The 25,002-nt window shown below is 43.6% G+C and overlaps 1 protein-coding gene across 1 annotated transcript in view; it reads right to left on the bottom strand.

The window, feature by feature from the left end:
* The window catches only part of EPG5 (ectopic P-granules 5 autophagy tethering factor), an 88,924-nt gene extending 67,722 nt beyond the window's left edge, over positions 1–21,202 (bottom strand). Inside the window, exons 1-8 of the mRNA XM_075932735.2 lie at positions 21,052–21,202; positions 10,253–11,194; positions 7,748–7,991; positions 6,459–6,595; positions 5,164–5,271; positions 4,597–4,670; positions 2,589–2,697; positions 296–410 (exon numbers count right to left, since the gene is read on the bottom strand). Of these exons, the coding sequence (XP_075788850.2) occupies positions 296–410; positions 2,589–2,697; positions 4,597–4,670; positions 5,164–5,271; positions 6,459–6,595; positions 7,748–7,991; positions 10,253–11,194; positions 21,052–21,114 (1,792 nt within the window). The 5' untranslated portion in view covers positions 21,115–21,202. The remainder of the gene's footprint in view (positions 1–295; positions 411–2,588; positions 2,698–4,596; positions 4,671–5,163; positions 5,272–6,458; positions 6,596–7,747; positions 7,992–10,252; positions 11,195–21,051) is intronic.
* Positions 21,203–25,002: the final 3,800 nt, after the last annotated feature.

Raw genomic sequence — 25,002 nt, 5'->3', positions numbered from 1 at the left:
GAAGTGGGCTGTGCCCACGAAAGCTCATGATTCCATCTACATGTTTTGTTAGTCTATAAAGTGCTACCAGACCATTTGTTGAGCTCAAGGTCTGAGCAGTTTATAACTCATAGGGCAGTAAAAATGGGATCTGAAAAGTGGAACTACTGCCAGTTACCAAAAGGAGTCAGAGTGAAACGATGGCTAAAATCTCATGTTTCAGAGTAACATTGGAACAATATTAGTCCCCAACATACTTAACCTTTAAAATCATTCCTTATCCAGCACAAGTCTATAGATTTATCAAACAATTCACCTTTAGCGCTAAACCCAAGAAAATTCTGAAACAGTTCATGAAATGGAAACTGTGATAGGAGAACAATCAAGTCATCTTCCAAAAGGAGAATCCAGCTAGTTTCGGGATCTTCATCCTACAGGCGGAAAAAAAATCAGAGTGGATTTTATTAGCTTCCCCAAAGTGAATGGGGAGAAAACAATGAATGGACCTAGCTAACATACTATCTTTTAAACAGAATTGGGGGGAGGGGCTGGCTGAGAAAGAATGTAGAAAAGGGATACTAGTCTCCTTCCCATACTTCACTGTGAGCACAGAATGTTAGTGCCAACTGGCAAGGGACACACAGGGGATGCACAGAGGCTGTAGAAATCTCTTGAGGCTGAGAGGTGCATTCTAAGTCACCAAAGAATGTCATGTAAGGTTTCTAATAAAAGTCTTTATCACTCTGGTCATCAATACCATTGTGACACATTAGTAGTAAGGTGCATGTCCTGAACATTTTAACAGTCTGGATTTAGGCACAGGCTGCCAGCCAAGATGAAAAACCGGTTTCCTGTCAGACAACAAATATTTTATATATGGCCATTTGAATGTAAAACTAAGAATTATATACTTTGCATTGAGTCGCCTATCATCAGTCTGAACTGATGAAGGAAATGTGGGGACTTCAGAAAGAAACTAACAAGAAGAAAAAGAGCGGTACTGTAGGAAGAACCCTAGTTGAAGGGACACATCTACACTCTCTATTCTCATTAATAGGGGAAAAAGCAGCACCCTGTCACCTTTCACTGAGGAAGTAAAAGGACAGTGATTTTGCTTTGTGAAAGGGTCTCACTAAGGGTCGGCTGAAAATGCTGGGAAGAACCTTGGGCGTGATCAACTTCTGTAGACAAGAATTTAACCTGCTAGTTGAGTTTAGTCTCTTGAAAAAGTGTTGGTTTTATTTCATATTTAAGGCTTTTATTTCCAACGTTCTTACTCATTCTCAATGGAATCTTTATTCTTAGGCAAAACAAGATTATGCTTGTTTTCACTATAAATATACCTAAGAGCTATGGTATTAAGCAAGTGATGATCTGGGGTTGACTCTCACAAACTAGCATGTACAGTTCCTTTGTGAACAGCAGGTCTGGTAATGTTATGCTTATCCAGTGAATAAAATGCGGGGAACTGAAGGAAATATTCTGAGGACTGGTGGGAGGAAGAGAGAGTTACCACATCCAACAGAGGCCTAAAAGACAGTGCTTGTACTGCCAGAGGGCTGGTGGTTTCAGAGAAGATATCCACACCAGGCACAGACAAAACTGCTTCAGGCTAAGGGCACGTATGGTGAGGTACCTCACAATCCTGGGTATATCTAGGGAGCGTCACACTCATAATATATACTTTTATTCCCCTTTTCTGTGTTTCTACATTGCAGCAGCCATCACCTATTAAAAAGTGGTAGATACCATCTTCAAAGAAAGAAGAAAAAACATCTTAGCCCCTAACAAAGCAATATTTTCATGATGGCTGAAAGGAGGGAAGCTCTCAAAGGGGTATTTATTTCTGTACTGTTAAAAACAATAATAATTTTATACAACTATTTTTAGAACAGACTATTCTATTTCCCTCCTTTCAGATAGAATACCTCAAATAATTTAATCTCAGATTTATATTAGTGGAAATTTAATACTCTACACAAATGATACTCAGCCTACAATTAATAAGCCACAAATGGCTCTTAAATATATGTTGTCTGTAGCTCTTTGCAGCATATGATATTAAAACACTATGATTTTAATCATTAACCAATCAAGATGCTTTTACTATGTTATTAACCAATTAAATTATCAATTTGCATTAGCTATTAATTTATTTGTTGTGAGATTGTATGTAACTAAATATTTCCTGTCATGCTGTTTAAAATGAATAGCATTATAGTAAACAAAACCATGAATTCACACTACTGTGGCTCTTTTCGGTAACGTTGATCAGGGCACTGGAACAATTTGTATATTGGGGGTAGCAAGAGCCACTGAACCAGATTATAAACCCTACGTATAATAAAGAACTTCAAGCTGGAGGGCACAACAGCACCCCCAGTTCTAGCACCTATGATGTTGATAATTAATTTGGCTCCTGAACTACTGAGGTCTGAGTATCGTTGTTCTATGATCAAGGGAACAGAAGGGAATACAAGATTTATTGTCTGAAATGGAAATTCATTGTAGGAGAATATTCAATTTTTCCTTCCTCCAACCTTTTAGTAAGACTTGTACAACAGGCTTGAACTCAAGCATTAAGCAGGGCTGTTTAGTTTTAAAAGTACCTCTTCTCCTCCCTCATCTACTAATGTCCAGTTCCCAGATTCTTTCCCAGAGGAGGAAGAGCATTTTCTTTCACTTGGAGTCATGTGGCACATAAAATCCGCTCGATTTCTGGGGAATACAAATTGATTTCACATGAAAGTGAGACATAAGTAAATTAGAGAAACAAAGTAAACATTCAAGAGGATGTTGTGGGGATAAATTAAAGACTGTTACACTATGGTAATGGGGTCCAGAAATAGATAGGTCATACGGTGACCCAAGATGCGAGCCTATATCTTTATAACAAATGAGAGGTGGCCAGAAGTGTGGTGAGGAGCCCTGAAGGACCTCGAAAGTCAATAAAAGTCACAAGTTCAGAAGCCAAAAGGAGTATAACCAAACATATAACCAAACCAAAGAGCAGGTCTCTTCCCATGGTATGAAGCATTCATATCTAGTTCTGACAGCTCATGAGGCACTAGACCTTAAACGCCTCATTCTGATCACCTAGTTTTTCTTCATACTCCCATTTCAAGATTATGTTTCTGGCTGCTAACCTGAAAGTCTCTAGAGATGGAATCCTACACTTTACATCACCTGGTATTCTGGCTTTCCAACAGTGTATATGACTACTTAACTGTACAGGTGATACCAGGTAATACTTCCACATCAAAAATGAAGTAGGGGAAAAACCAACATAGTAACCATAATGATCTAAAGGTCTGATTTCTCTCAATCTGTCAAGACCAGCCACAAGCTAGTGAAACTCTATGCATACTGTCACGATAACCATATCTTCTCTCAGCATCCAATACCGGTGATAAGAAAAAAGAAAAATTGATCGCTGTGAATTTGTACTCTGGTTACCTACCTGATCATGTTTAAGAAACTAGGTTTGTTGCTATTGACTTGAAACAGCTACAGTGCAATTCTGACTATTCAAGGTATCAGGGGACACCCAAAACCTGGCTCCACAGACTGACATCTTCCCTCAGAGGGCCAGATTCTCAGCTGATATACTTCAATACTGCTTCAAGGAGTTCAATAAAGCTTTGCAGATTTGCAAGAGCTGAAGGATCTGCTCCAGGGTTTTCAACCTTGCCTATAAACTCTGAGCAGATGTCAAAATGCATCAGCTAATTTCTTTCCCAGACATCCTTGGCCAGCTCAGCGTATCATATAAATCCTTAAGCACTGAAATCAAGCCTTCAACGAATTGTTGGCGTTTCAGTCAACTGGGGCTCAGAAAATCAAGGGCTGACTCTAAAAATAACTCAGTCCAATTCTTTCCTTAGCCATTTAAAATATTTCTAGAGAACTGCTTCAATTCAGTCAGGCTTAGTAATTACAATCTTGACACTCAGAACACCAGCAGCTGTAACTTTCATAATGCAGTTAGCACACACAAACATGAAAGTCACCCTAACCTTTACAAAGATAACAGAACAGAGTGCAGAGGGATGAGAAGGAGGACACTAACAGGAGCAGATTGGTTTTGGACAAATCATTTATTTTATCTGATGTTTCATTTGCTATCACTGATCCTTGACTTCACTGTTTTCATCAAGTATTGCAATGTTTTTTTCAGAGTGAAGTTAGAAATATAGGGTTTGGGGGAAAATAAACAGCATAATCTTTGCATGCAACAGCTGTTCCAAATGTAGTGACTCGGGAATCTCCTTTTCAGAAGTATCATCCATGACAACTGTTCCAGTAAAGAGCAGCCGAGAATTATATTTTAACAATTATAGGAACTAAAGAAATATTGTACATGCATCATGCTAAATATTTAGCCTCTGAAAAGAAGCATACAGTATACTGTATATTAAGTTGGTTATACTGAAAATAGTGATGAGGCTGCAAATAGGAGATGAGTGAAAAACAAAGTGTTAGACTTCTCTCTCTGTTTCCTGTGCCCATTCTGAAATTCCCTGACATAATCGGAATATAGTTAGTGCCACCATGTATTTGAATATCCACAAATAAGCATTTTCAGAACACATTTACAAACTCTCCATTCCCACTTACTTGACAGGAGACATAAGCAAGGCAAGGGACTGCATAAAATGAAAGACTCCTGATGGATTATCCAAGACTTTGATCTGTAATTAAACCAAAATTTCAATAAGCAAACCAAAACCACAGCTAGTTTAGTTTCAACTTCTATATAAAATCTCTCGATTTCCATGATATAGCTTTTCCTTTAACTTTCTAATATTAAAGGAGCATCTTGACGAAGACCACTAGCTGACACTAGCTGATCTGAGAAACTACTCTTCAAAGGAGTCACGATTTCTCCCTTTAGCTGGAAGTCTCACTGCAGCACAAGACTGGGAAGGCTGTTTCTGAAAGAGGGATTTTCTGAGGAAGGAAAATAAAGGGAGAAAATTCAGCCCATCAAAGCCCCACAGAAAGACTTTGGCTCCTTCTTTCCTTTCTAGGCTTCAGATTCCATATCTCTGGAAATGCCCTGGTGTCCTAGCTATTCAACTGATAGTCCTATGGTATCAAGCAGGAGGGACAGACTCTTTTCTCCCACCCATTCCAAAATCCCAGCCAAAAAAAACCCAAGCACACAGGATTAACCATTCACACCTGAATGAATGAAGCAGCCCATCCACTGACACCTGCTGGACATCGGAGGATATGGTTTAAAAGGAAGAGATGGTCCCCTGGACAGCCAACTCTTTGCAAGACTGACACCTAAACAATAAACATGATCTTGTAAGAGCAATTTAAAGGTTGGATCCTTCAGATGTGTTAAAAACTGCCTTTTCTGTTATTCTCCTAGCACTTTCCAACACCCATTTGGTTTGTACAGGAAATGCTGTATCACTAAAGGGGCAAAAGGGACAAAAATGCTCCTTGAGAATCAGGGCCTGCTTCTTGATTTAAGAGTACAGGTTGAACCTCCCAAATCCGGAATTCTATGGTCCGGCAACATCCTTCTGGACCATGGATGTTGCCGAACCAGAGAGTCGCAGAGGTGAAGAGCACGAGCCAGCTGGGAATCCCAAAGGTTCTGGGGAGCCCCAGGTGAGCCAGTGGGAGCTGGTCCTGCGGGGACTGGGGAGCCCAGCCCCAGGGAGCCCCAGCCCGAGGAGACCCAGGGGCAGCAGGAGGAACCCTCAATTCGGAGAGGAAACCCCAACAGCAGTGGAGCTGCCCGAGGGACTCCCCGGCCCAGCCAGAAAGCCCCGTGGCAGCAGCTGGGAGGAATCCCTGGCAGCAGTGGGGCCAGCAGTGGCCAGTAGGAATCCCTGGGGTGACTGGGAACCCAGGCGGTGATGGGGGGAACCCCAGCAGTAGGGCCAGTATAGGCTGGAGAGTCCCAGCCTGAAGAGGCTGACAGCAGGGCAGGGAGCCCAGGTTTCGGGGACCCCCACAGACCAAGGAGGAGCCTGACCTTCTCTGGTCTCACAAACTTTCTGGTTCAGGACTGCTCAGGTCCTTAGAGTGCCGGGCCAGAAAGGTCCAACATGTACAATAAAAAGCATTTTTTTAAACAACTGATTTTGGTGAAACTGAGTGATGAAAAAAGATCACCAGACTGACACCATGAAGACTTCTAACTCCAACATGAACTGAAATACTGTGAGTTTCCCTATAATGCCTTATTCATGGGCCCCATCCTAATCCAACCAAGCATCTTTGGACTCAGAAGCTGAACACATGGCCTCTCAGCTGATTCTATGAACAAAGGAGACAAATATGCTAGTGGTTTCAGTCATGTGACCATTGTCCATTAAGAACAGGAATTAAACCACCAAATTCTTTTCCCCTAAGATACCAAAACAGCAAGAACAGTGGTGAAGTTTCCAGGGATGGCCACTGGGATGGATTCAGTTAATTTTAATAAACAGCATTTATTCCACATACTCCTCCCTTACCAGCCTTTGTAGCCAAAGGAGGAGATCACTCTGGAACTGTGGATCATCAATAACTCTGCGCATGAAACCAAAAAGAATGCTGATGCATTCTTTCAGGTGACCCAAGTCCGAGGAAAGGTTTTCTGACTGCTTAGGAGCTGCGAATTAGAAACAGAATTAGAGCATCAATGCTGCTGACTCTTGGAGCCCAGCTATGCTGAAAAATGCCCTCACAGTTACAGGGATTCTGTAGAAAACATGTCCTTTGTCCTTGATCTATACAGGAGAGCTTCAGAGTTATGGACACTTTGGAAATGGAAGCTGTTCAAAACCCTGGACAATGGTTATTCTTCAGTGGTTTACAACTGAACATTAACTTCATACAGCTTTGAAACTTTATTAGGCAGAGGGAAAATGGTGCTTTTAAGCATCTTACTTTAAATTAAACAAGCACAATTTTCATACCTTGTCAAATTTTTTTTAGCATTTCCCTTTGTTTTTATTTGTTTTATTTACAGCCGGTCCCCAAGTTGAGAACGGTCCACTTACGACCGTTTGCAGTTACGACCAAAAATGTCATAAATGGCGGACCCTGAGTTATGAACGCGATCCGCGCTTACGAACAGCGTGGTTGCGTGTATCTCAATGGAGTCCAACTTACGAACAAACAGAGTTATGACCAATTGCTTGGTCCGTAACTAGTTCGTAAGTCGGAGACAGGCTGTATTTATTTATTTTGGCCCCTGCTTCTGCTTTATTGCACCCTTCTGGTTCTTAATGAGGTGTATTGTTGACCAGTCAGTTTTTAACTCTGAGGTTCGTAACTCTAAGGTTCTACTGTATATTAAATCCAAACAAATACTCTACTGCTCTATAAAACGAAGATGCTAAATAGCTCTTTAAAAATATTTTATAATAATCACTAATTAGCAACTTTTACATAAAAACATCTGTTTAAAACCTTCCTTCTGCACATTTCTCATGCACAAATCTAAATTTTTTTTTCTGACACAGACAAAGCCTGTGGCACTGCATATATTAGAGACAGTAGAGGGCACTCTTGCAATCTGCTTCCAGAATAAGCTTAAGCATTTAACTTTTTCAAGGTATCTATGCGGAGGTGAGAAATTCAAGGTGCTTTGGATGGACTGTGGTTTCATGACCCACAGCATAAACGGCCCCTAATGTTGGATGTTGAAAGAGGGTTCCTCTACAGTGTATATCCACACATAGAATTCCAGAATGAAAGTTCAGGTGTAGTATTCTGTGTAGTAGTGGCCCCTGAGTAGAAATCCAGACTGGGGACACACCTTGCTCTTGTTGCTGAACTGCCACTGATCTCAGCAGGGATGAGCTATTGAGCAATCCATATATATAGGATTCCACTTGCAAGTGGGACAGCACTGAAGTGTACAAGTGAAGCACCAGCGTCTGATGCACATGCTCCGCTTTGGCTTCAAACAACCTCTTTAGTTCCCCCAACACATTTTCATTCATCTCTACTGTCTGGTAGCGATGGTAGTCAGACACTTGGCACTGATCTGCACAAAGACCCTGCAAAAAGAATAATTATTTTATGCACTTTCTTTCTCAAGTGTGTTAAAGGAAAATTAGCAGTTACATAAGAGTTTTTTAGCCGCAGATTTCAAAGCTCTTTACAAAGACAGGTCGGCAATATTCTGATCAGATAACTAGGGCCCCGTGTGGATACAAAATTGGTACCCACAGATATAAAGCAGACAGCCACAAATTTGCAGGGTTCTAGAGACAAAATTTGTATCCACATGTGTATCCAAAAAAATTAGCTGCAGATATCCAGGGATTTGCAAGGCTCTACAGATAACACATGGGTAAACAATCTAAGACATTTCTGAAAGCAGATTCTCATGTTAGGTGTCTATCTTATTTTCAACACAGCCTAGCACCCCTAATAAAAAAAAAATCAAACCCTGCAAGCCCCTTAGGTACCCAAAATCGGAAACCACTTTGAAAACATGGGGTTAAGTGACTTGTCTAAGATCATGCACTGTGACAGTGGCAGAAGAATGAATAAAATACGGTCTCTCGACTCCCACTCTGCCACTCAATCAAGTAGAGCACACCTGCCTTATAGACTTGCCACATCTAGTCTTAAAATGTATACATAAAACATAGTATGACTTTCCAGGCAGACCCCAATACCTTAAAGTAACAATATGCACCCAAGCAAATGGAGTAATTTCCTAGTTTCCAGCCCACTTAACATCAATTTGCTACAATATATTTTAAAATTATCCAGACTTGCCAAGCAGTGAAATGACTTTCCTCAAACTGTAAATCAAGTAATTAAGTGGAGTCTTTCCCCACCTGATGTTCTTTAAGACAGTGTAGCCACTATTCCATTCTGCCATTGCCACTGTCTCATACATATAGCCATGAAACTAAGCTTCAAAGCACACATGGAAAATTTGATTTGAAAACTAATCATGCCATTGCAGTACTTCACACTAGTAAAACAGTTATTTTAATTTAAAGGTGTGGGGATATCAGAATACAGATTCAGTGTTTTGCATACAAAATTTAATCATAATGTTACATTTGTTTATATCACAGTCCTCTAAAATAAGAGTACGGTCTGTACCAAAAGGCCCTCTCAAGTCTCCTGTAGCTTAGGAAAAACTGGATGGGGAATTCACCAGCCATGCAGCTCAACTCATGGGAGCAACAGTGAAAATTCTTCAATAGACAGGGCTTAGGTGTTCTTACTATCTAACCTTGTCTGATCCTTCTCACAGCAAGGTAAGAATATTGTTACTGACTACAACTTGCACCACCAGTTTTTCCTAGTTGAAGACAGGGCCCTATAAAGCCAAATCCTGCAAATCAGCACACAGCTGGAACATCAAGATGTGTGATGGAAATGTCCTTGAGACATGGGCAAAAAAAATCCTTCCCCATTAGACAACTGAACAGCTACAAAAACTAGGTCTCTAGTGTACTGCAGTGTGTGGACGACATGGGTGCAAACTGCACAGTGCATCAAAGTGCTGTGCTCTAACTGCCGCACGTAGAGGTTGCTGGTGCAAACTGGAAGGTACCTAGTGGGCAGTAACATAGTACTCTTGCAAACAGTACTATGTTAATATGAAAGAGGTATCTTCTTTTCACACAGGTTAATTAGAGAACAATACTTTGGTGCACGCTGTAATTCATGCCCTGTAGTCAACTCTGCAGTACAGCACAGCTAAGCCCAATGATGCTTCAAGGCTGCAGTGGCAGCCAGAGTACCAGGAATGTCTGTGCTGTATGCAGGAAGCAACAACCAATGGAATTAAATCAATCTGTCCCTTTGCTCCAAATAACCAGACTGTTGCATAGCATCCTCAAATCCTTCCCGGCCCATTGTACCAGGGCTATTAAATATGGAGTCATCCACACCCAGAAAGGATGGACAGGATTGGTACCATAATGAAATCTTTCACTATCAGCAGAAGGTCATTCTAAGCTCAGTCCCAGTTTTCATACTGGAACTTTCATTCTATTCACTACATACAAGATTTTTATATATCAGAGTTCACTCTAAGGGAGAGTGCGCATTCTACTATATTAGTTACAAGTTTACTTCAGGGACTCAATGAAATAAGTATGTCTATGTAATGAACTTGACTTTTGCAGTGACAGGTTTATTTTCCTTTGAATAGGAAAAAAAGACATCATCCAAGGCAAATGACTCTCTCTGTACAAGCCAGCTTAAACAAAGCAAACACCACATTCAGCAGAACACATGACTGGGATCACAGCCTAGCCATAGTCAAAAACAACTTCAGTTACACCACCTTGACAGTCTGCTGTTCCTCCTTAAAAGTCCATAACCTGTCCTTGGCACTTTGGCAATCTGATGTCATGGCCTGTAGCTGAGCCTCAGCCAGCAAGAGCTGCTTTTTACAGCGCCAATAGTTCAGAAGCAATTCATGAAATTCATGTCTATCCTGATGAGCAATGCTCTCAAACTCCTCCACATAGGAATCAACATTCTCCAACCATGAACACGGCTCAAAGATTTTCAGCTGCTCTTTGGTAAATGGCACTAGTTCTGGCTCAGACGGAATCTCTGGATACAGCCTCTCATTCCGTAAAAGTGGTTTTACTGTGATTGTTGTCAGTTTCTCTTGGGACAATTCAGCCGATAAATCAGGATACAAAGTTTTCAACACAGAGTGTCGAGCACACACTTTGGTTTCATTAGAGAGCTGTGACAGCACACGTTGTGCCTTTAAAGTAAGAACGGGATTTGTAGACTCTTGTACCTTCTTGGTTCCTTTATCCTGCACAATTCCCACTAGTGACGGAGTGCAAGCAGCACTGCACTTAGTGGTACTTTCTACTATGCCAGAGTTTTCTGATTGATTAGCAAGTGCTTCCATAAGGCTATGGGGTTTGTCCAGTGTATTTCTGCCAGCTTCCTCAGGCTTCTCTCTGCATTTCTCAAGCAAGAGACTGGTTCTGAGTTCTTCTCCTTGTGCTAGAAGTTCTAGTGTAGCTGACTGTGATCCTTCATCTGCTAAGGTTAAAGAAGTCAAGGGGCTATCGCACATATCATTCACATTTTTTCCATCCTCTACTTCATCACTGAGTTGAATCTCTGTAAACACTTCAGGATGTTTCACCTGTACTTCACTAGATTGAGAAGACACTTTTTGATCTCTAGATTTGTTGGGGAGGAAGACCTCATCCAAGCCCTGCTTCTGGAGCTCTTCACTACATTTTTTCTTTTTGTCCTAGAAGAAAAAGAACAGACCACATATTAGACATTAATAAATAAGAAACAAAAGAAAGTCAGCCTTTGTCTTGCATTACAATGTAATCTAAAGACCACATCACTAAACTAATTTCCATAGTTATGAAGGTAACAAATAAATCCATGAATGCTAAGGGAGTCTGTTAAACACACAGCACATTTTAATACGTCAGATGTTTACTGGCCATGTGAACATACCAAAGGCAGCAGACACGGCACTTGATCCATGGTTAAGCAAATTGTGTTCCTCTATTCATTTCCTCTTTTTAGAATTCCCCTATTTCTTACTCAATGACTTGTTTGTGAAGCAAGTATGTGACTTAATAAACAGCATGAGAGAAAGCGTGCAAGCTGTAACTTTCACTCCCCACCATACCTGATACACTCTTGGTCTTCAGCTCCAAACCTTTCCCCACCCCTTAATCCCCCAAAATTGCAGCTAGTGCCTGGTCAATTTCATTTCTCCTCTTTCATGTGCTGGAATTATGCCCATAGTATTGTTTGTGAAAAACTGCCAGCATTCTGGGTACAGACTGTCTTTACGGTATGTGTTGTAAAAATGAGCAAACCGGTGGGGTCCTGATCTTTGACTGAAACCTCTAAGCTCTATCACAATATAAATACTTTGGAACGTGTTTTCACAAAACCTAAATTTTCAGACAATCTTGCTTGCAATGTCCAATTACCTAAAAACAGATCCTATGATGTAATCCATAAAATAGAAATTAGCAGTATCACTAGAAATTATGTCACTTGGGCCTGGTCTACACTGGGAGTTTAGATCGAACTTAGACGCATTAGGCCAATTTTCTAAACAATGTGCTATACCACTGAGCCCGTTCTGTCAACTTTAAGGGCCATTAAAGGGATTTCTGTACTCCTGCTTTCACAAGGAGTAACCACCAAATTTGACCTTGCATGGCTGACTTTGCCATAGTGCAGACACAGCACTTTGAAAGCAGATGTTCTTGGCCTCTAGGAGGTATCCTACATGTAGCTCTGGTCACTACTTTCAACATTACTGTTCTCCAAGTGAACAGGAAAAGCCCCAGGAAAATTTGAATGTCATTTCCTGTGTGGCCAGTATGGGGAAACCTCACAGCAGGCAGCGCACCTGAGCAGCACTCCTGACCATGAGTTCCCTGGGTTGCAGATGACCACCAGCATGGAGTGAGCAGGAGATTCTGGACCTCACTGCTGAGTGGGGAGAGGAATCAGTTCTCACAGAACTACAGTCAGCAAACGAAATGCGGATGTCTATGCCAAGATCGCAAAGGGCATGGAGGAGGAGGAGGATACACAAGGGACGCCCAGCAGTGCCGTGAAAATAAAGGTGCTGAGGCAATCATACCAAAAGACAAAGGAGGCAAACAGACAGTCTGGAGCATTGCCGCAAATATGCCATTTCTATGATCAGCTGCATGAGATCCTTGGGGAGGGGGACCTGACCAGTTTCCCTAGGCAGTCCGTGGATTCCTCTCAAAGGAAACAGCATGGAGGATAGGGGTGTTAAAATGCATGTATTTGTGTAAACGTGTAACCACTGAACATTTTAGCAGTTAAACATTTACATGCAGGGGAGAGCGGGTGCAGTGCTCACCAGTTCCCCCTCCCACCTCCAGCGCTGCTGCCTCTGTATCAGAAGTAGTCTTTCATCCTTCTCACAAGGTTTCTGGGAAGGCCTGCCCTATTCCATCCTCTACAGTAGGACACTTTAGGGTTACTCCTCGATGGTGCTACAGGGGCTGAAGAATCACATGGGCTGTTTCACAAACATCAACATGGGATGATTGGGAAAAGTGCATGACTCATGCATCTTTAGGAACTCCTGCTTCTTCAGTGAGCTGCAAGCTGAACCTTTTTTTCCCCAGACTGGAAAATACAAGCAATCCTGTGCAAACAGCTAAAATTCAGAAGACTAAATGGGTGCAGTACTGAGAAAATATCAGGAAAGGTATTTTATATGGTCCAAATGTCCCTGTATTATGGAACAGACTTCCAAAATCATGTGACAAGCATCAGAAAGAGGGAGCCAATGAAGAGCTCTCAGTCCCTGCTCAGTACTGGAAAAAGGCTGAGATAAGTAGCAAAAGTAAAGGTCTGAACACTGACAATTTCACACGTTTTCTAGCAGAGCAGCTGACTGTGCAGTTCTGAGCTAAAGCAGCTAAGAGACAACAATGGAGATCAAGGCTCCAGCTAATCTAGCATATTTGTTTTCACACTCCTACAGAACATCTTTTAATCCACACATATGCTTGCAGCTTCTTTCCAAATTGGCAATATATTTCATTTGCTTTTGGATTCCACATTGCCTGTGTTCCTGTTCACTTCTTTTTATAGGACCATTAGTCCAGACTTTACAGGAAAATAATACATTCCCCTTGTTCCTTGATGCTTAAAAGACAGTATTTTACAGGTCTTATTTGGGTTAAGGATGTTAAAATGTGATTATCTGGCTAAACATATAATAGTCGATACAATCTGTATCGACTATACGCTTAGTCAATAAACTCTGTTGTGCATAGCCACAGCAGAGGGCTGAGCTTTTACTACATTTATGATGCAGAGGCGCAGTGATCAGTGCGATCCGGGACTGCTCAGTCCTGGCTTGTACTGAGTCCAGAAGTTCCTGTCTGCCATGACAGGGCTGGTGTCGAAGCATTGCTTATCGGAAAGTTGACTAGTCGCTAATGTCCCTAATTTGGGTAAAACAACCCTTCTCTCACAGTAGCATTTCAGACTACTAACCACCACCATCATATCTGAGCACCTTCCCCATAGAATTCATACAAAATCTCCAGCAAACTCTATGAAGTTTGACTTTTCTCCCTTTTCAAGGTAAAAATTCCACTATCTCAACTGAAACTTCAGCTAAGAACAGCAGGATCAGGCTCTGAACTCAAATTAGAACAGAACATCTGTTGTTTCTTTTTGTATACTTATCAAACAGGAAACATCTTTTCATCATGTTTGTATAGTGCCTGGCACAATGCAGACAGGTCTCTAGTAGGGATGTAAGAGTTTAACCAGTAACAGATTAACCAATAAACAGATGCTTATCAGTTCTAGTTACCAGTTAAGTTCCTGTGGAGCCAGCAGCTGCCAGGAACCCACAGTGCCAGCAGCTGCTGGGGTCAGCAGCCCAGGGAGTGGCTGGCAGGTTAAAAAGTACCAGGATTTAACCTGTAATTGGTTAGTTAGTAATTTTTAACACTTTTTACATCCCTAGTTTCTAGGCACAAGGGCAATAAACAACCGCCAATAATGGAAGCATATGTAACACAAGGCAGGAACATATGGTTACTGCCACAAAAAGCAGATTCAGATTATTAGCATTCTTCTTTTGGATATTTGGGGCCTTTATTTTTATTTAATAGGTGGATTTGTTGGTTTATATTCCATATCAGGTGGGCAACTATTAATGCACTTTATGAAACACTTTATACTCCCTCTTCATAGAAGATCCTGGAGATGGCCCCAAACATAAGGATCAGCATGGAAAAAGGCACAAGGAGAATATCTGAAAGAGAATTCAAAGGGAGAATTCTACATGAAAGGTTTGAGGGGAGCAAACAAGGAATATAGAGGACGTCCAATCTCTACGTTGCCCCAGTATACATCTGTTCTGCACTTAAGTCATCGATGCTTATAGGAACTGATGCGGTAGAAGTCCTTCTATTTCCTGCAGCAGGGAAAAAAAATTGTGCAAATGGAAGTCAGCCGTGGAGAAACAATTCTCCACTTTAAGTTGTTTCGCTATAAGTCCAAGTTTTTGGAACATATCTCGGATTTAGAGAGGCTGGCCCGTTTGTTTGTTTGTTTGTTTGTTTGTTTGTTTGTTTGTTTGTTTGTTTGTTTGTTTGTTTGTTTGTTTGTTTGTTTGTTTGTTTGTTTGTTTGTTTGTTTGTTTGTTTGTTTGTTTGTTTGTTTGTTTGTTTGTTTGTTTGTTTGTTTGTTTGTTTGTTTGTTTGTTTGTTTGTTTGTTTGGGAAGGAAGGAAGGAAGGAAGGAAGGAAGGAAGGAAGGAAGGAAGGAAGGAAGTAAGGAAGGAAGGAAGGAAGAAAGAAAGAAAGAAAGAAAGAAAGAAAGAAAGAAAGAAAGAAAGAAAGAAAGAAAGAAAGAAAGAAAGAAAGAAAGAAAGAAAGAAAGAAAGAAAGAAAGAAAGAAAGAAAGAAAGAAAGAAAGAAAGAAAGAAAGAAAGAAAGAAAGAAAGAAAGAAAGAAAGAACAGAGCTCTGCTGGGGCTTAGACTGAGGAAAGACAGCCTGAACTTAATGCAGATGACAGGAAGAAATCAGTGGAGGTGGTTCAAAGGAGAGATGATGTAATAAGAGTGGCAGGACAGGAAGATGATTTTAGCAACAATAAAATGGCTTGAAGAGGAACAAAAAAATGTAGAAATGCTAAAGAGGATACAGTAATTGAAGAGGGATACAACAAAAGTATAGTCAAAAATCTCAGGGCACAGAAGGTAAAGTATGGGGTTTAGGCACTGTAAAGGAAAATCTCATACGATTTAGCCACAACCAGGATGCGGAAGAAGTCGGAGGGGTCTAAAAATGACTCCACGTTGCCTGTGTGGTGAGAAAAGTGCATTTAAATGTAACAAATAGTTTGGAGGCCAAATGAGGTCACTTTTGAGTTGTGAGGGGACAACAGGAACTCCTTCCACCCCAAAGGGGATTTCCTGCCCTACAACCAGAACTAAGTTCAATAGAGTGTTACATATGGGTTGAGTTTTGTGTATCTGAAGATGTTAAAATACATTACATCTAATTCTGTATGGAATAGTTAAATGCTTATGGTCCTAAGATATCTACATTACTCCTAGGATATCCAGCAGTGTAGTATCTGAGTCATGAGCAGTAACTTAAATTTAAACAAGTGCAAGGGGTAAAATGCTCTTCACCTCTTGCAGCTTCAGTAGTTTTGCCACCTTATTTGTTTTGTTCCTTAATACTGAGGTTGTTAGTACTAATCTTTGTTTATTGCAGGGGTTTTCAAACTTGGTTGTGGCTTGTAAGGGCAAGCCATTAGCTGGCTGTGAGACGCTTTGTTTACCTGTACCTCTACAGGTATAGGTGGGATTGCAGCTTCAATGGGAGCTGCAGGAAATGGTATCCCACAACCCAGAATTTTTTAAAAAAAACCTAGTTTATTGTATCTTTTTCAAAGGTAAGTCTTGAAGTTTTCTCTGAAAACCTCAAGTCCATTTTTCTGCACTCTAGTTCTTGGTTACATAACAGAACACATTCAACAAAGAATGCTTCTCCCAAGGGCATCATGTTGTAAGGTGCACTGTCCCAGAGGATCAGAGCTGGTTCAGTGGATTATGAATGAAAAAACAGGTTCTGATGTTCTTGCACTCTGAAATTACACTGGATGTAAACAGAGCAAGTTTTTCCAACTAAAGATGAAAGTTCTGGCAAACTGAAATTCCCATGTTGCCCCCACCTTTAATCTCATATTTACTGAGTAATGACAGATTTTTAGTAAGGAAATGATCACTTGCTATAGTCTCATCAAGGAAAATAGTTTGTAAATTCCTGGCAAACTAGAGATTAAAATACATTTTCTATCCATTGTTGCTTCCTGTGTGGGGTCTCCAAAATTAATAATGATTTAAGGAATACCTCAATACTCAATATCACATTGATAAATTGACAGGAGATGCCTTTTATAAAGGGGAGGGCTGCATTTTGTTCAAAGGGTTTCCCCCATTCCAGCCAACATTACTTCAGACAGAACTACAGCTGCTTCCTAGCTATGTGCTAAATTTCTGGAAGTCTGATACATCTGTGATGGCTTGAAAAGTATCCAGCATATAGGAAACAGAACTGTGAATTGTCAGCAAATTGGTCTTTCAACTTCACCAAAATGGTCTCAGCCATTGAAGAAGAGGGGATCTGGAAACACTCTGCAGATCCACATGTGAGGGCTCTTGGATAATTAAGAGTAGTAGTTCATCCTAATTCCTATATAAAATCCTATTTGAAAAGATAAACTGGAACAACTAACACTTCACTGCTCACTCTAGATAGGTCTTAAGAGAAACACCATCAGCACATTGGATAAACTTTGTAAAAGGGCTTCAAAAGCCACCAACTAGAGGACAATTATCTGAAAAATGATTGTGCAAACTTGTGGAATAACTAATGCCAAGAGTTGCTGGCATTTGGTTGTTACTACCATATAAAAGTGTGAAAAGAAGAGAGGGTTGAAGACAGAGAACAACTTGTAGAGAATGTGAGCATAAAGGTTTTATATCTTAAGAACTATAAGGACCATCAGATTCTTTAGGAGGGTCACCTTCTCTAAACAAAGTATTGATAACTCATCACTGGCAAGCTAATTGCTTTTCACTGGCTTTCAACAACCATAAGATAAATTAATTTCTCTCACAAATAGTGACCTGGAATTCACAGTTGTGTATGCAATGCAGCTGAATTCAGACAAAGATAGTGAAAAGTTTATTTTTCCCAGCCAGCAGTGGGCAACCTGAAGCCCATCAGGGTTCTATGTGTAGCCCACAAGACATTTTGCTTACTGCTGCCCATGCAGAGTTGCCGGATTCAGCTGGTTTCTGTCCACATCGTTTTTTCCTACCAGTATTACTAAACTGACACACGCGTAAAGGAAAGGCACATGAAGTGAAATGAACATACTGACTGGACGAGCCAAGTGCTCCCTCGGCATCCAATCACAGTGCTGCTATGGTTCAATTAGCATACCCTGCAAATTCTAGGTAAGCAAGCACAATTATCAAAATTATCTTATCTCAGGAGTCTGTCTTGGTTATGACAGTCTTGCAACCCACGAAGATGAAGGAGAGCCACTCATGCGGGGCCACTCACTAGCCTGGTTGCCCATCACCATTCTAAGATCTGGTTTGGGTCCTTTGTCCAATCTATATTTGGGTAATCTTTTTCTCTGAAGTAAGCTAAGAGCTCCTAGTAAAGGCTGACACTTCAGTCTGATATTTGGTTTATATAATCTGGGTTGATGGTTCTCTATTCAGACCAGTTCTGACTGACATGATTTCACAGACTGTTGTCTGTGCACTACAGTTTATTACACCAATGGAGAGTGACAGCTGCACAATGAGAATGTTGTGTGATCTAGGGTCGGTAGATAGCAAGTAATTGAATAGTCATGTAACTGCATGAAATTTTAGCAGTTACATGATTATGTGATAGTCTCCATAGGTGGTGCCAGCAGCCAGTGAACTTCCAGCCCCGCTCCTGGGGAGCCCCCTGCCATCCCAGGATGCTGCCTCTGTATTAGAGGCAGCAATGCAGAGTGGCAGGTGGGAACTGGTCCGCAAAGGGAGACAGTTTAAAAACCAGCTCCTCACACAGACCGACTCCCGCCTGCTGCCTTGCGCAGCTGCCTCTGTATCAGAGGCAGAAGCATGGCAGGCCAGCAGCCCCTGTCCGCAGGCCACCTGAGCTCCCCGCAGGTAGAGCTGCTCCATGGCAGCAGCCCCTGTCCGCAGGAAGTTTGGACCTCCCCATGAACAAGGGCTGCTGCAGTGGGCCCAGGCTCACTGTGGACAGAGGCTGCTCCATGGGATTCCGGAGCAGCCTCTATCCATGGGGAGCTCAGATCCCCCCGCGAACAGGAGCTGCTCCACAACAGTCTCCCTTGCCCCCTTCCAACACTGCTGCCTCTATTAGAGGCAGCAGCAGGGGGGTGGGGGCAGGTGGGACTGTGTAGTTGGTGCTGGCTTTTAGGCTGGCTCCCTCCCGCACTGGCTACTGTCTCTCCTCCCACCCCACTACCTCTGTAGGAAGCAGCAAGGGGGAGGCAGGTGTGTCTGCAGAGTTGGCACACACGGGGAACCTGCCTACATGCGGGGAACCAGCTTTTATCTGCTCCCATCTGCCCCCCTTACCCTCCACGCTGCTGTCTCTCTATCAGAGTCAGCAGCATTGGGGGGGGGGGAGAAATGAGGATCCAGTGCTCATGGGGGGCCAGCTTTTAAGCCAGCTCCCCACAGGCACAGGCACCCACTCTCCTTCCGCTCCCCGCCCCGACTGCCTCTGATACAGAGGCAGCAAGAGGGGGAGTTCACGTAGTTGACAAAATTAACTGATAAGCCCAGACTTATCAGTTTATCGTGTAGTTGTCTACACGCTGATATCCCTAGCGCGATCCTTGGGTCTCAACTTGGAAACAAGATATAATGGTTTAGATTACAATATCAGATATGGGCGAGGATTATAAGCAAGCATTTGAAAGCCTTTAGAGTTTAGTTTGTTTTAGCATCCTGAAATGCAAACAGGTAGAAGCCCAAAGCTCATCTACAACACTATTAAAAGCTATGTATTTTTAAAATATGAAGGAACAAATACTGGCTTTTGCAGCAGTGAGATACTCTCTCTCTTGCCCCATGTAGTCTCATCTTTTTGATAATTCAAAGCCAGCACAGCACACCGCTGCAGTTTTAACCAAAAGAGCTATTAGGGACCATGTCCGATGCAGTTTAATGTGTTGCCATACACAATTAAATAGTTATAATGCATCACAAGTGACTCTCGTAATTCAGGTATGTATTCAATTTTACAATAAAATGTACTAAGCAAAAATAAATCAGTATCACCTGTTAAACTAAACCTCTTTATAATCTGATGAAAACATAAGCAAACAACTAATATTAGAAGTTCAAATTGCTTTCAGCAGGATATATAGGATAGTTCCTTCAGTGACTAAAGCAGACTGCTATTTAAATCAGTAAGGAAAGAGGCACAAACCCTAAATGAGAGTAAAGATCTGACAGCAAAGGCATATGACAAGAGATGACCACAGAGTAGGGATGTAAAAGTTTAACAGTGTAAACGATTACCCAATAAGACCCGCCTTACATGTTAATGTTCAGTTTTACACAGGCTCCCATCTGGCTCCTGGGGAGCTGACTGCTACCTTTTTATCAGAGGCATCAGCGCAGGGCAGTAGCCAGCTCCCTGAGAACAGGGCTGCAGGTGGAACAGGTACCATCCTTATATCACAGGCAGCAACCCTGGCGGCAGGTAGGAGCTGGCACGCACAGGGAGCCAGTGGAAAAGCAGGTGTGCCAAGTGTCGCCTGGCAAGCACCCGTATAACCACTGAAAATGTCAGTGGTTACGTAATTTCATGCATTTTAACATCCCTCCCGGACAACTGAGCTACGTCTACACTCGCGGCTTCCTGCGCAAGTGTTCTTGTGCAAGAACACGTCCACACTGCCACGTGCGCGCTGTGCTTTTGTGCAAGAGCGCCCGTGGCAGTGCGGACGCTTTCTTGCGCCAGAAAGCTCTGGTGGCCATTTTAGCCATAGGGCTTCCTTGCGCAAGAAACCCCTGCGGAGCGTCCACACTGCCCTCTTGCGCAAGGAGCCCCCCCCCCCCCCCCTTACCACGCCCTACTGCAAATCTCCTTGCGCGCGGGCGGGCGGGCAGTGTGGACGCGCTGCGGATTCTCGCGCGAGAAGGGCGGTAGACAGCGCCCTGGCGCGCTCTGACATGAGTGACAGCGGAGACCCGCAGGTGCCGGGCGTGTCACGTGGGCCGGGCAGGCTCGCCCCTGGGGGCGCTGGGGGCTGAACTGCGCGCGCGCGGAACGCCCGGGCTCGTTGGGTCTCTCGGTGCCAGTGGTCGCGAGGCCGCCCAGCGGGAGGGGGAGGGGGTGGCGCGAGCTCTGGGGCAGGCGCAGGGATCACCCCGGGGACAAAACAACCGCCCCCCCCCCTCCGCACGGGGCGGCCCCCAGGCAGTTTCTTAGCGCCCCCCCCCCCCCGGGACCAGAAACAAGCCCCGCCCCTCCCAACCGACCCCTCGCGCCGCCCCCCCCCTCTACCTTAGTCTTGCCCCTGGCGGGCTTGGGGCGCTCCCTGCGGGGGGGTCGCGTAGCCTCCGCCATCCCCAGCCCCCCCCACACTGGCGCTCTCGCAGCCGACACCGGAAGCCCAGCGCAGGGGCGGAGTCACATGACCGGCCCCTCAGCGGCTACGGCGTGCGAGAAGGGACATCCCGCTTCACGAGGCGGGGACGCGGCGCCCCCTGGCGCTGCACCAGCCCGGCGGCGGATACGCCCCGCTCAGCCCTCGCGGCTGGTGCCTCCGCGGCACTGGCCTGCCCCCTGCTGGCTCAGCCAGCTGCCCAGCACGCACCCGCCCCTGTAGCCTCTGGAGTCCTAGCCCCACGTGGCGGGGGGAGGGGGTTGTGCCCCTTACAGGCTAGAGCAGCACGGCTGGTGGAGCAAGTGGAAAAGGAAAAGTTATTTATTTCCTCCCCTAACCCAAGAAGTAGGGGTCACCCAAAGAAATTAATAGGTGGCAGGTTAAAAACAAACCCAATGAGGGACAGGTTGCACCTTCCAAAACCAGGCAAGCAGATCACATTTGTTCCTGGACGAGGGAGTCCTGGTTAGGAGCCCCAGCGGCAAGAGAGCGGGCAGCTCAGTGCCCGCCGGGCCTTGGACTAGGGCCAGAGCCCCACTAGTAGGGCCAGGGATGCAGTAGCGGAGGCGGGGCCAAGGCAGCCGGGCAGGGGCACGACTAGGTCCGGCAGTGAGGAACCTCCCCTAGTCTGGCAAATTCCCTCATTCTGGACCACTCACCTTCCAAGGGTGTCAGACCAGAGAGGTCCAACCGGTATTTCTTCATACAGCCCACAGTCCAAACTCCTTGACGGAGGATGCTGTGAAGTCCAGGACATTAATAGGGTTCAAAAAAAAAAAGCTAGATAAATTCACGGAGGACAGGTCCGTCAGTGGCTATTAGCAAGGATGGGAAGGAATGGCATCCCTATCCTCTGTCAGAAGCTGGGAATGGATGACAGGGTGGATTACTTGATTTCCTGTTCTGTTCATTCCCTCTAGGGCACCTGACGTTGGCCACTGTTGGAAGACAGGATACTGGGCTAGATGGTCAGACACAGTACAGCCATTCTTATGTTCATGAATAGGTGCAGGTCCCCCCATCACAGGGATGTGCGAGTGGCTTTTAGGTGCTTCCGGAGCTAAGCGCTGCTCTCCTCATCCCTTACCAGACCCCAACGCCTGCCCCAGCCCACACCCACACTGCCTCCCAGTGCCCACATGTCCTCCAGCATGACCCCCTTCCAGAGCCCACACCTTCTCCCACACCCTGGCATCCTGCCCCAGCCCAAACTCCCTCCCAGATTCTGCACTCAAATCCCAGGTGAAAGTGAGTGAAAGTGGTAGAGGGTGAAGAGGGGTGAGGCCTCGGAGAAAGGCAGGACAGGGCAAGGGTATTTGAGTTTGCACAATTGGACAGTTGGCAACCCCACCAGGCAGGCATGTAAAAGCTCTGTCTGTGTGGAAGAATGCACCTAGCAGCTCAGAGGCACCAGCCAGCGCAGGCGCAATACCACTCCACATGATCTGCCTGACATTTGAGAGGGAACCTATTGACTGGAACCCCAAATTACTGTCCACAGGCCTGCTCTGCCATCCCCATCCATCTCTACCATCAATGCCCAATCTGATACTAGCCCTGCCTACACCTACTAGTGCCATTCTCACCACCACTGCTGCTATGGGCACCCAGTGCCATCTAGCTCCCAGCTCCCCAACATGACATACACCCATCACTGTTCCCCAACCAATCTCCACCCTGGTCAGTGCCTTCCCCAGCAGCACTTCGGCCATCCCTGCCCCCATCACAGATACCCGCCATTCACCTAACACATTGCCAACACCTGCCCTGCCACCTCCATCACCAATAGCATGGTCATGCCCCTGTCAACATATGCTGGCAGCAATGCCAGTGACATTACCCCTAACAATATCCCAGGCACTTGTGCATATCCTCTTGCAACTCCGAATACACCCTCTCCTGTACCACCATACACCCCAACAGTAATAGGTTACAGTAGGCCAAAGGGGGTTTGATTACCATACGAAGAGATAAACAGCTTTACACAGACATGTGTCATGGCCATTTTATTAACAATTCAGAAAATGGTAGCAGGGAACTGCTAGCTCTTAATTACCATGATGAACAAATCATTACAAGTTTACAAAAATTATCCAATCACATGCCTAAAACCGTGACAAAGTAGCCCATTCAGTGCACCCATTTGTTATCACTGATAGCACTGCACAACTTACTCCGTGCAGACACGTCATCACACAGATAATTTAATCAGTCAAAACTCGTTTTCTATTAACAAAAATAAGTTCTGTACAAGTATATTGAAAGGATCTCTCTGCAAACAGTTCTGCTGTTTTCCAAGCAATGAGACAGTACATTGTTCTGACGTTACTGGACAGCACATTTTCCCCCTTCTAACTCTAGCATTTCACTGAGCCACAATGACCTACCGAATTGTGTTCATGTGCAGGCTAAGCTGCATATAATATGGCTGCTAAAAATGTGCAGGAAGGTCTATGGACACAAGGACTTGAAGTCTTAGCCCAGCCTGCAATAGATATAATTCAGATATCTTGGATGGATTTTTTGAGCCAGGGACATGGCCTGCTTGTGGTTTTTGGCATTGCTCCAAAATCCTGGTTAGAAAGTATACAGGCAAACATAAGCTAAAATGATTTACACTAAATTCCTTCAAACTTTTTTCTCTCTCCTTTACTGCAGTCATGAGGAATAGTAACAAGTCACCAGGACCAGATGGCAGTCACCGAAGTGTTCTGAAAGAACTGAAATGTGAAACTGCAGAACAATTAACTGTGGTTTGTAACCATTCCTTTACATTTCAATCACGTGCTGTACCTAATGACTGGAGGATAGCTAATGTGACACCACATTTTTAGAAAGGGCTCTAGAGGTGATCCTGTCAAGTACAGGCCAGGAAGTCTAACTTCAGTACTGGGAAAATAGGTTGATATTATAGTGGAGAACAGATTTGCCAGACACATAGATAAACATAATTTGTAGGGAAAAAAGTCAAGATGGTTTCTGTAAAGAGAAATCATTCCTCACCACTCTACTAGAATTCTTTGAAGAGGTCAACAAGCATGTGGACAAGGGAGATCCAGTGGATATAGTCTATGGGCCGTCCTCACTATAAGTCCAAGATATGTTCAAAAAAATTTGGATTTATTGAAACAATGAAGCGGGGAATTTTTTTCCTGCGGCTGACTTCCATTTGTGCTTTTTTTTTTTCCGCACAACTTAAGAACCGGAAATGGGAAGACTTATAATGCATCACTTCCTACAAGCATCAGTGACCTTAGTGCAGAATGGATGTATATCAGGGTGACATCCTGTAATTAGATTTCCAGATTTCCTTAAAAGTTCTTAAGCAAAGTAAACTCCCATGGATTAACAGGGTCCTCTCATGGACTGATAACAGGTTTAAAGATAGGAAACAGGGTAGGAATAAAGGGTTAGTTCTCAGAATGAAAAGAGGTAACTAGTGGTCTCCTACAGGAGTCTGTACATATTTATAAATGATATGGAAGAAGGGGTAAACAGTGAGGTGGCAAAATTTGCGGATGATCCTAAACTGTTCCAGATAGTGAAGTCCAAAGTGGACTGAAGAACTTTAAAAGAATCTCACAAAATTAGGTGTTGAGGCAACAAAATGGCAGATGAATGTTAATGTTGATAAATGCAAAGTAATGCATATTGGAAAACATAATCCCAACTATACATACAAAGTGATGGGGACTAATTTAGCTATTGCTGCTCAAGAGAGATCTTCATGTCACTGTGGATAGTTCTCTAAAAACATCCACTCAATGTGAAGCAGCAGTTAAAAAAAGCAAACAATGTTGGGCATCAGTAAGAAAGGAATAGAGAATAAAACAGAAAATATTTTATTT

The sequence above is a fragment of the Pelodiscus sinensis genome, chromosome 6 (assembly GCF_052426305.1).
Source record: "Pelodiscus sinensis isolate ZL-2025 chromosome 6, ASM5242630v1, whole genome shotgun sequence".
In the NCBI taxonomy this organism is placed as follows: domain Eukaryota; kingdom Metazoa; phylum Chordata; order Testudines; family Trionychidae; genus Pelodiscus; species Pelodiscus sinensis.
Note: the sequence above shows the minus strand (reverse complement) of the source record. Positions and strands in the feature narration are given on the sequence as shown.